Source organism: Pinus tabuliformis, chromosome 3_2, assembly GCF_031772625.1.
Source record: "Pinus tabuliformis cultivar Carrire ecotype Pingquan chromosome 3_2, CPIR1, whole genome shotgun sequence".
Lineage (NCBI taxonomy): Eukaryota > Viridiplantae > Streptophyta > Pinopsida > Pinales > Pinaceae > Pinus > Pinus tabuliformis.
Genome location: NC_142302.1, coordinates 583,084,999 through 583,097,613, shown reverse-complemented (window position 1 = coordinate 583,097,613; position 12,615 = coordinate 583,084,999). Strand labels below are relative to the sequence as shown.

Below are 12,615 nucleotides of genomic sequence, written 5' to 3'. Positions count from 1 at the left end.
TTAGTATTGTAATAAATAAATAAATGAAAATAGTAAAGAGAAAAATAAGTCCTTTTGTGAAAACCAGCTTGTCTGGCGCAACTGGACGGGGACTTTGCTTGAAAACCAGGTAGCTGGCAGGCAAGGTTCCCAATAGAGTTTGTAAATTTGTATGATTTCTTCAAATCATGTATCTTTCAAGTCATTATGTTGTGTACTCGTTTCGGTTGATGTGGGATCCCTTGAGGCCCACCTGCCAACAAGCCTTGTCCCATTGACAGCAGCAAATTATCTGGGACTAAGGATAGGGTTAAATAAGGTACATGGGAGCCTGCATACCTTAATGGCAAGTATCCTTGTCATCTACTAAGGAAATACATCAATGTTTCTTGGTGGATGAATTCTATAGTCCATTCGACTTCAACAAATCCATTCATGGCTGGTAGAATGTACCTAGTGCCTTGATTCCCATTGACATCAAAGGTGGGATATCTCACATTGGTTAACGACATCCTCAATGGTCGATAATCCAATGATTCTTGCTTATGTTCGACATCGACACCATTTATTCACATATGCAAGATTGCACATGGGTGTGTAGCGGTTGAAGACTATATGGTTTTGTGATCTCAACACAGATTTGCAATAGTTTGGATTTTTGTATCAGCATTTCCATTTTCATTTGCAGCAGTATATTCATTTCAGTAAAGGCTTCCATATAGCAGCCTGGCCATTCATTTGCAGCAGCAATCACCTTTCCTCAGTTGTTTGGGGACATACAACTCCTCAGGCATGGGGGAGAAGGGGACCTTCAATTCATCCTTTAACCCTTCAGTTCATCCTTCAACCTTCTTCAGTAGATCAAATAGCAGTCACATCAACTACTGCAAGTCCACCTTCCACTTCATCTTGAGGCACCAAGCACATCAACAATAAAGGTAAAACTTGAGGTAAATTTCGCTTAAGATTCTCTAATTCAATGGAAGGTTTAAGAAACTTAATGATTGACCACTTCTTATTCCATACATTTTATCTTTCATAAACCGTTATCCTTTTGTTTTCCTTCCATTCATTACGCATATACTCTGATTACAAGACCATGTTAAAAGCAAATCCTTATGGTGTATTAATAAAAGCAGTCTCTATACATTTCTTCTCCTCCCATGATAACAAGCATTCTATCCAGAGGATGAAATCATTATTGCGATAAAATGATAAAGGAAACCACCTATAAGCATTGGCCTTGCGATGACAGAGTATGCAAGCACCCATTCACATACTTACCATCTCCATCACCACCTCATTTCATCCATCATCTCTTCCTCATCCATCCCTTTCTTGTCCTCAATTTGTATTGCTCAGTAAACTATTATGATATGTTAATGTGAAGAGTGTTGCTCCACAAGAACCAGCACCTCCAAATATTCAAGGAATGTTGCTCCACAAAAACCAACATCTACAAGCAATTTGTCAATGAGCAAGGGATTTGTTTGCATGAGGACATGCAAATCCTCAGGCATGGGGGGATGTTGAGCCTCAAATATGCCCATTTTTCCACAATATAATATCACTATTCATAACCTAAATTCCTATATTTTTAACTCATTTCATACCATAATTCCTCAACTTGCCGCCAAATCACATCTTACACCTTATGGTTGATTATTATCATTAGTTTTCATAGCCTTTCTATGATTAAATATGATTTTGTCATGATTTACTAATGACGGTTTTTGCTAAGTTCATTTGTCGCAGGATTCCATTGTTGAAATTCTTCACAAGACAATTAAACTAGTTGCTACAGGTTGAGTACGGAATAAATTCATGTAGCTAAAAATATGAAATTTGTGATCAAATGGGAAAGAATCTTGAGATTCTGACACGCGGGTTTTGTTCAGAGTACCCTCATTCAGATAACCCATAAAACCGTTTCGCAAAAATTTGGCATTATGAGGAAGTTATGATCAGGGGAATCTTAAGTATAGAATCAGTTCCGGAATTCTCTACGTAAGTACAAAATCGCTGAACGATTTCGGTTTGCCACGGTTTCGGGTCAGCCACGATTGGGCTAGTTGGTTGCACATTCTAGAAGACTCTAATTTGGCATGTTCTTCCACTCTACGTAGCTTTGATCCATTCCATTCCTTACTTAGTGATTTGTTGAAACTGTCCTCTCCAATTTGTTACCAGCTGAACTCTTTAAAATCTCGATGGAGGATACGCATAGGGATGATTTTCTGTACAAGGGAGCTTGGACAAGATTGTTAAATAACTTGTGTTGCAAAGAAGCTTTGCGCTCAGAAGATATGGGAGTTGTGATATATGAACTCATCTTTTGCTGATCCTTAATATATAATTTCGATTCAGCATTTATTTTCCTATGAGTATTATGGCTTTCTTTGATTTCTAAGAGCAATGCATTAACTTAGACTTGCTCCAGGAATGGCAAGGGCCCACCACCACCCAAAAGCAAGTCCTGTAAATTTCATATGTTATAGGCAACATGATTAATTAGGATCTAGGCGTCAAGGATTTTGTTTTGAAAGCGTTTGTTAATTAAATCTTAGAATTTCCATTTTGTACCTAAGTTGTACTCTATTTTCTTTGAAGCTAAATAGATACTCCAGCTCCATCTCATTGCAAGCTAAACGAATTGTCTTGATCAACAATTTTATCGCATGAATAAACCTTTTGTTACAGGCTTACGATTCGGAGTTTAAACGTGCTTTTCAATTCGATAAACAAAGAGATCAATAATTGGTTTTCAAATCTAAATTAAAATTGATATATCAGCAATTTTGTACCTTACTGATTTAATGCAATTTCTTGTAACATTGTGTCTGGGCAGTCAAGTATTTGAAAGCAATGCAACGAGACCATTAAATCGTTGTTTGGAGTTGTAGTTTAGTTTTGAGATGCTGTTAAAATTGGCAACTAGGGCCAAACTCCATGTGGGTCATCTTATTAATGGCAATGGATATTTTTCTTGGATCCCTCTCATCGAGAGATGTAGGATTGATCTAAAGATCACCCGATTCTAATAAGTATTCATGGAGATATGAATTTATTTGTGTTATGGGACAATTCGTCAAGGTCGACCAGCAACCAAATAAACCCCACATGTGCTCAACGTTTTAGTATAAATAGAGGTGCCTTGAAAGTCATTTGGACACACTCACTTGGGATCTCTTCCTCTCTACTTGTCTTTGGGTTTTGGTGAGAGGGGAGATCCTAAGGGATAACGTTGCCCTAATGGAGAAAGGTTCTATGCTATCTAGAGGGAGTGCCCTAGGCTCTACGCTGCCCTAATGCAAAAGACCTAGATGCAGGAGGAAAGGGAGATCTAGCACGGTGAAGGAGGCCTAACAGCAGACCCTAACGCAATCCTATCATGCCCTAATCTATACGTTGTTCTGGAAGGGTTTGAGACAGCCCTTAGACACAGCAAAAGGGATACCCTAACAACAATAAGGAGGCTCCCATTCACTGCCCTAACCTGCCCTCATACACTGTCCAAAGGAGCCCTTATACACTGCCCTAATCTGCTGTCATAAGGAGGCCTTAAGTATGCCCTAGCCACATATCTAAGGTAGGGTTACAACTAAGTTAAATGTGCCCTAGCCGCAGATCTAAGGTAGGGTTGCAACTGAGTTAAATGTGCCCTAGCTGCAAATCTAAATGGAGACTTAGCCGCAAATGAAGGAGAGCTCTAGCAACCATTAAGGGAGAGGTTTGGCCGCAGTTAAAGGAGGCCAAATCCACAGCAAATGAGGAGACCTATATGCAGCTAGGAGAGGAGGCCTAATCTAAAGTCAAGAGGAGCTCCTATACGTTATCAAAGGGAAGTCCTATTCTACCATCAAGCATAGCCAAGATCTGCAGCAGAAATCTAAGTGTGTTGTAGGTGACAGCATGGAAATATGTGTTGTAGGTGTTACAGTGGGACAACAGTATAGTTGTACATGATCAAATAGGACAGTTGCAAGCATGATGACAATGGGACAACAATGAAGCTTGGTGGAGCAAGCAAATAAAACAACTGCAAGCATGATGACACATGGGACAGTTGTAAGCATGTGAAGCATGGACAGCAGCCAGCATAGTGCTACAAGTACATTGGGAGAGCAGTATAGTACTTGGTGCAGCAAGTACACAAAACAGCAATGAAGCTTGGTGGAGCAAGCAAATAGGACAGCTGCAAGCATGATGACACATGGGACAACTGTAAGCATGGTAAAGCATGGACAGCAACAAGCATATTGTTGTAAGTACATTGGGACAGCAATATAGTACTTGGTGTAGCAAGTAAAAAAAGCAACAATGGTACAGCAAGCACATGGGTGACAGCATGGTGCAGCAGTGGCACAAGGTACAACAGTGCCAAACACTGGGACAGTAGTGCAGCATGGTGCAGCATGGTGAGGTGTAGCATGATGACGAGATGCAGCACAATGATAGGTGAAGGAGTCACCTTGGAGAATCAGTTGAAGCAGCTTGTCTTCAACTGATCTCATGTATCATCTTCTTAGAGATGATCTATGCTCTTATCTAGACAAGTCAAAGTGTTGACTTCTGTTGTAAATGTATTATCTCTCTCTCTATCTCTCTGTTGAACTATTGAAGAACATATAAGAAGAATTGATCAAGGGTTTCCCCACATTGGGGTTTGTCCCTGGCTAGCGCCACATCTTGTGTCCTCTTGTCTTGGCTTGTCTTCTGCGATTTATGTTTATGTTCTATCTGCAGTTTACTTTAATGCTGATGTGATTGCTAATCTGGAAAAGATATTGAGCTAACTGTGAAAATTGAATTAAATTGCTCTAAGCATAGAACATACCTAAACTTAACATGGTATCAGAGTTGAGGTGAAGACAATGCCCAAGCAAGAGTGAAAAAGCAATCACTGAAGACAGTTGGGAAATGACAAAAGGATCAATGGATTCTTCATCCCTCTTCAAATTCACCAAGGGTGAAATCGAAGAAGAGAACATTATCAAAATAGCGCAGCGGAAGCTTATGATGGCCTACCTAAAGATCACTTCATTGGGAAGTTCGGATCTAAGGGTGGAAGGAAAGGCGGATGACTTGTTCGGCCATTATGCGAATGAGTGTCTAAATGGCAGGGACACATCACTTGATGATGATAACAATCATTCTAGAGACATCTTCAATGATTAGAGGAATGACAGGTAATGGCCAACTCTTCATAGAAAGCAAGGAACCCCAAGTATGAAGAATCAAATGTTGTTTCTGATAAGATAAAGAAGCGTTATCTTGTATTGGCCCTCTCCTTCAAATTCTTTGGGAATTTGGCTTATTGATTGTAGTGCTTCAAGGCACTTCATCGAATAGAAGGGTGCTCACTCTAATTTGGTAGAGATGGAAACAATCGTGGGATTATACTTGGAGCCAATGCCACCTATCCCAAAAAGGGTGTAGGGAATGTTACCCCTCAACTGAATGAGGGTAACTCGATTCATTTACAGAATCTCTTTTATGTACTTGATCGCAAGAAGAACCTGATGTCCACTTCGGCATTGAAAGTCAAAGGTTACAGAGTGGCATTCATCGATGGAAAGGTACGTGTTTGGAAATAGAATTTTCAAAGATGCTTTTATCTCTGAGTTCAGGGTTGGCAATTTGTATCAAGTTGCAGGATGGTCCATTGGGGATTATGCCAATTGACATATCTCATCTATAGCACCGGAGGTCTACTTATGGGGCTCTACCCGATGTGAGTCAGATGGTGACTCGGATGTTTGAATTCAAGAAAAGCATGAAGGTAAATGTCTAAGATGTACCAAAGGAAAATCTTACAAGGGGACCATTCCCCTCATGTAGCAAGTCCACATGTTTGGAACAACCCGAGGGGTTTGAGATTCATGATCGGGAATCTCATGTGTGCAGGTGGAAGAAAGCCCTCTATGGCTTGAAGCAAAACACCCCAGGTTTGATATGAGAGGATAGCTGTCAGATGAACCTGAGATTCACTAAGAGTGAATCCAATCCAAACCTTTGTTTGAAGGTTGTGGATGATAGACCTCTCATACCGGCACCTTCTAAGGACGACCTATTTCTGAAAGGTGCAAACCCTCTCATTTACAGAAGTAAGAGGGAGTTGGATTTCGAATGTGGAATGATAAACTACAAGCCCGTCACTACCTCAAGGATCTTAACTTTCAAAAGTTATATGGTAGTGATGCCAAACCTGATTTGGGAAATGCCTCTGAGTTTCATAAACTCATTTGCATTGATGTTCTTGGTGAACTTTCGTCCGGACATATGTTTTACAATTAGCATGATGAGCTCATATATGGTTGAGCCTCACTGAATTGTTGCCAAGAATCTTCTGAGATATCTTCGGGGCACAATCTCTCATGGATTGAAATACACTGCTGAAAATATGAAGCTACATGATTATTCGAATGTTGACTGGGCAGGGAGTGTGGAGGATCACTAGAGCACTTCTTAGTGTTGGTTCTCTTTGGGTTCTACTTCGATATCATGGATGAGCAAGAAGTAGAAGTCGGTTGCTATAAGCACCGTGAGGACCAAATACATAGCTATGAGTATGATCTCATATGAAGTTGCCTGGTTGTGGAAGCTCTTCAGTGAGTTGTTTGTACACATGATGAATACCATCATGATCCTCTGTGACAACCAGGGGGGGATTCAATTGTTGAGGAATCCCGTATTCGATGATTGCTCCAGCAGATAGACATCAGATACTACCTTGTCTAGGATATGGTACATCGATGAACGAGGAGGCTCCATCACATTGAAACTGATGTACAGGTCGCAGACATTTTGTCAAAGCCTTGAGGAAAGGTCAAATCTGTGACTTTCCCGAACGATTTGGAGTTGTTGACAGACCTTCTTATAAGGGTCCTACATGTTGCATGCATTGAGCTCTGGGAGCTCTAGGGGGCTTGGGATACTTACTGAAGCAACACATGACCATAAGGCGACTCACCCTCCCCTAATGGTGCGTTGTGTACACGGTGAATGGCTCAGCCTTCCCCTGTGATACCCCCAAGCGACTTTGGGACAGGATGATTAGTTCTTTTGTCAAGGCATCCTACCCATGTAGTCTGGGACTCATGGGAAGTACCTTTCATCTGATCAATGAGCAGGGAAATAGGGTTAGGGACCATAGTAGTACTATCGATGGACGCATCGTTGTATCTACCGTACTCCCTATGCTAGGATGACCCCCATTGATCTGGGATCAGTATGAGTGGTTTGAGACACTCTCTTGTGTTATTGATTTGGGATCAATGAAACTGATCTGGGATCAGCATGAGTGGTTTGAGACACTCTCTTGTGATATTGATCTGGAATCAATAAAACTGACTTCGGGTCAGTAGAGAATGGTATGAGACATTCTCGATCAATTCTTCTTCTTCATGGTTCAGCAAAGCAGAGCTCAACAAAGCAGGGCACTGATGGCAGAGATAGTACAGTCAGACATATGGATCAGCGGATGGAGTTCTCCCTAGTTGAGAGGGAGTGTTAAAATTGGCAACTGGGGCCAAACTACATGTGGGTCATCTTATTAATGGAAACTAATATTTTTCTTGGATCCCTCTCATCGAGAGGTATAGGATTGATCTAAAGATCATCCGATTTCGATAAGTATTCATGGAGATATGAATTTATTTGTGTTATGGGACAATTCGTCAAGGTCAGCATGCAACCAAACAAACCCCACATGTGCTCAACGTTTTAATATAAATAGAGGTGCCTTGAAATTCATTTGGACACACTCACTTGGGATCTCTTCCTCTCTACTTGTCTTTGGGTTTTGGTAAGAGGAGAGATCCTAAGGGATAACGTTGCCCTAATGGAGAAAGGTTCTACGCTATCTAGAGGGAGTGCCCTAGGCTCTACGCTGCCCTAATGAAGAAGCCCTAGACGCAGGAGGAAAGGGAGATCTAGCACGGTGAAGGAGGCCTAACAGCAGACCCTAACGCAGTCCTATCATGCCCTAATCTATACGTTGTTCTGGAAGGGTTTGAGACAACCCTTAGATGCAGCAAGAGGGATAACCTAACAGCAATAAGGAGGCCCCCATTCGCTGCACTAACCTGCCCTCATACGTTGTCCAAAGGAGCCCTTATACACTACCCTAATCCGTTGTCATAAGGAGGCCTTAAGTATGCCCTAGCCGTAGATCTAAGGTAGGGTTACAACTGAGTTAAATGTGCCCTAGCCGCGGATCTAAATGGCGACTTAGCTATAGATGAAGGAGAGCTCTAGCAGCCATTAAGGGGGAGGTTTTGTCGTCGTTAAAGGAGGCCAGATCCATAGCAAATGAGGAGACCTATACATAGCTAGGAGAGGAGGTCTAATCTAAAGTCAAGAGGAGCTCCTATACGTTATCAAAGGGAAGTCCTAATCTACAGTCAAGCATAGCCAAGATCTGCAGCAAAAATCTAAGTGTGTTGTAGGTGACAACATGGAAATGTGTGTTGTAGGTGTTACAGTGGGACAGCAGTATAGTTGTACATGATCAAATAGGACAGTTGCAAGCATGATGACAATGGGACAACAATGAAGCTTGGTGGAGCAAGCAAATAGGAGAACTGCAAGCATGATGACACATGGGACAGCTGTAAGCATGGTGAAGCATGGACAGCTGCAAGCATGGTGAAGCATGGACAGCAGCAGCATGGTAAAGCATGGACAGCAGCAAGCATAGTGCTGCAAGTACATTGGGACAGCAGTATAGTACTTGGTGCAGCAAGTACACAAAACAGCAATGAAGCTTGGTGGAGCAAGCAAATAGGACAGCTGTAAGCATGATGACACATGGGATAGTTGTAAGCATGGTAAAGCATGGACAACAGCAAGCATAGTGCTGCAAGTACATTGGGACAGCAATATAGTACTTGGTGCAGCAAGCACATGGGTGACAGCATGGTGCAGCAGTGGCACAAGGTACAACAGTGCCAAACACTGGGACAATAGTGCATCACGGTGAAGTGTAGCATGATGACGAGATGCAGCACAATGATAGGTGAAGGAGTCACCTTGGAGAATCAGTTGAGGCAGCTTGCCTTCAACTGATCTCATGTATCATTTTCTTAGAGATGATCTATGCTCTTATCTAGACAAGTCAAAGTGTTGACTTATGTTGTAAATGTACCATCTCTCTCTATCTCTCTGCTGAACTATTGAAGAACATATAAGAAAAATTGATCAAGGGTTTCCCCACATTGGGGTTTGTACCTGGCTAGCGCCACATCTTGTGTCCTCTTGTCTTGGCTTGTCTTCTGCGATTTATGTTTATGTTCTATCTGCAGTTTACTTTAATGCTAATGTGATTGCTAATCTGGAAAAGATATTGAGCTAACTGCGAAAATTGAATTAAATTGCTTTAAGCATAGAACATACCTAAACTTAACAAATGCATTATAATTGTAATTAGTTATTGGTAGAATTGTTGGTTAATGCGTTCATGTTTGAGTATTTTCTTGAATTTGATTAAAGATGTTTAAGGATAGGATAATTTATTATTTTGTAGTCCATTAGATCTGAAGCAAGTCAATTTAATCTTGATCATTTAAATTCTTATTGCAGAGTGATGTTGGGAAGATTGAAAGGTTAAAGTTTGAATGCTTATTGATTTGCGTGATCCCGGGAATTAAATCAGTTGCAATCTTGTTTGAATTATTGCCTTAGTTTAACATCGTTTGAGTGAAAGTGAATTATGTTGGATTGAGATTTAGCATAAGCTTGATGTTATCTCAATTGGTTCAAGATTCATGTTCTTAGATTAAATAGATCTTATTATTTAGATTGAGATTTCCATTTAGATTAAAATCGTTTGAATGGTAATTTGTGTCGCTTGGGTTATGATTAATATTTCTTAAATGTTGATTAGAGTTAATTTCGTTTGAACAATGATTAGAATTGCTTGAACAGTGATTGGTATTGCTTAAGCATGTTTTTATCAATGGATTAGTTTCAAATTAGGAATAGGAATTATGTACTTAATTTAGGAATAGATTTCAGATTTCATGATGTTAGTTTAGATTAGACGCTCTGATCCTGCGTTACTTGCACTTGTGCCTCGAAGCCTATGAGTCCTGGATTGATGATTTAATGTTGGAATTATAATACATAATTTTCCCAACAAGCCCTCTATTTATGGTACAGAGAAAAGTACATAATGTGAGCATGTTATTGTGGCCATGCCATGTTGGACAAGGATGAAGGTGAACAAAAAGACTTGCTGACAGACGAGGCAATGACTGGCGTAGAGAAGGCAAGGTAAAAAGTCTTGTCATAATGCCACCAAAACATGGGGTTTCCCAATGTAGACACGTACGAGAGGTGCTTGATCAGCCAAGGAAGGTGCAAATGATACCAGCTTGGGCAGACAAGGCAATAAACGACTTGCGCTTAGCTGGCCAAGGCAGCGAAGAGGTCAACCTCAACAAATGCTAAACCTAAAATTGATTAAAGGCCATGTGGAACATCTGAAATGGGCAGACCATAATCTTGCACGTCTAATCGGTATGGCAAAGCAAGAGGGCAAAAATTGCAACAACAACAAAAAAGCAGCGGCTTTAGTTTAAATATGAGAACAGCATATAGCCTGGGTGGAGAAGTGGCAGGGCAGAGCATTGCAGCGGGTGAGACGCTGGTTCAAGGCCCATCTCTCGCAAAGCCCCAGTGTAGACAAAAGACGTGCTCAATTGGCAGGTATAAAAGCTAGAAAAAAAAATCATATGCTATAGCGGAAAGTGGCAGACCTTTCTCGTGCCATGGTGAGAATGTGGGTGCCTCGTTGGCACAAATTTACAGTTTGAATAGATCCTGGTGATCAAAAATTTATAAGCTATGGATGCAGACCTTTCAAGAACACTGGTACCTTATGTTTAAGCACTGAGATTTGCTAACTCAAAGTAAAAATTAAAGACAAAACACTTATCCCAATAACACCTAAACAACAAATTGTAATTACAGGAGTTCTATTACTTGCATTTCAGGGGTTTTAAACTTCAAATACGTATAAAAATTGAATACATTAACCTGAGAGAATCGATCACCGTCTTAACCAGACAACCACACACAAAATATGACATAAAAGCAAATTGAAAAAAATATAATCAACGACACATTGGACAAATTCCATGGAACCGGGATGTATCGACAAACCTGGAGCTTCCCTCGAGGAGTGCAGAAATTCAATTTAATTTCAAGTTCGCGCTCCAACAGATTCAAATCATCGATAGTCTTCTTGACCATGGCAGGAATCTGAGAAGACGTCCCCCATGCCTGCCATTCCTCCAGAGTTATATCGTTCCCAATCACAAAAGAGGTCACGGGTTCCATTCCCTCGTCCTCGTTCCCTGAACTACAATCGCCGGCCCCCAGTGGAGTAGAAACAGAAGTTGGGTTTCCCGCATTGGCATTTGAAAATGCAGAGGCTTTGAAGTATCTGGCTGGGAAGTCTTGTGACGGACTCTGAGGATATAACTCCATTCCGAGATGAGAATGAGTTAAAATGGGGCGAGAATGGGTAGAAATTTCGTGCAGAAATGGTCGGAACGAAGAGGCACAGCATGTAAACAAACAGAAAACTGCCGCCATTGTCTTTTCTATGCATATATATCGTCCTTCGTGCATCTAAATAGTATGCTCGCTATTCTAGTGCAAAGCAAAAAGGTTCAAGTTCTGAACGGTCTTTGCTATTTTAATGTGATTGTGTTTAAGTTCGCCTAATTTGTAATTCATTAAGTTCGTTGTTTCTGGCGAATTTTCCACTTTATTGAGGTGCCAAAGCCATGTTTTTATTAGTGGATGTCATAAAAGCACTATATAGAGATAAGTTGTGGCGTAGAATTGAAAATTTTGAAATTTTTGTGGATTATAAAGTTGTTGTTCATAGATTTTATGAAGAGGTGAAAGTTAAAATTAGAACTTCAGTCGGTATTTCATAAAACTTTAGAAGTGACATTGGAGTTAAGCAAGGTTGTTCTCTATCCTTTACTCTTTTTAGGTTATATATTGATAAACTGGAAGAGAGGCTAAATCTGCAAGGTGGAGATGGTGTTTGGTTGGGGGAGTTTGTGATAAAGCTTCTTTTATATGCTGATGATCTTGTATTAATTTCTAAATTGTCCCATGGATTGCAAATGCACCTATATGCCCTTGAGCATTTTTGTAGAGCAGAGGAGATGCAAGTGAATACTAGCGAGACCAAAATAATGATTTTCTCTAATTAAAGGAAGCAGAGCTAGCATATGTTCTTCTTTGAAAACAACATTCTTGAAGAAGTAAATGAGTACAAGTACCTCGGGATTGATTTCAACAACAAACTTAAATGGGAGGACTGCAAAAAGAAGAGAACTTTAGGAGGGTGGAAAGCATTCTATGCTCTTCAAAGTAGATGTAGAGAGGCAAAGTTATGGGATTGGAAAATGATTAAAGTGTTTTTTGGACTTCTAGTGTGTCCAGTAATGCTATATGGGTTTGAATTATGGGCTAGCAGCACCCCTATCTCAAAATGGAAACAAATTGAGAAAATCCAAAAATGCTTGATCATGAGCAAGTTCAAAATAAAAAAGTTCGGTACCTTATGAGATAATGTTGAGTGAAACATGAGCAACTTCCATCAAAGCAATT

At 40.5% G+C, this 12,615-nt stretch overlaps 1 protein-coding gene across 4 annotated transcripts in view; it reads right to left on the bottom strand.

The window, feature by feature from the left end:
* Positions 1-11,660, bottom strand: part of LOC149181899 (uncharacterized) — a 231,740-nt gene extending 220,080 nt beyond the window's left edge. For 3 of the 4 annotated variants that reach the window (XM_089416717.1, XM_089416716.1, XM_089416718.1), the window contains exon 1: positions 11,146-11,660. In XM_089416717.1, the coding sequence (XP_089272843.1) occupies positions 11,146-11,616 (471 nt within the window). In that variant the 5' untranslated portion in view covers positions 11,617-11,660. The remainder of the gene's footprint in view (positions 1-11,145) is intronic. The other variant, XM_089416715.1, reaches the window with a different exon arrangement.
* Between the last annotated feature and the right edge of the window lie 955 nt (positions 11,661-12,615).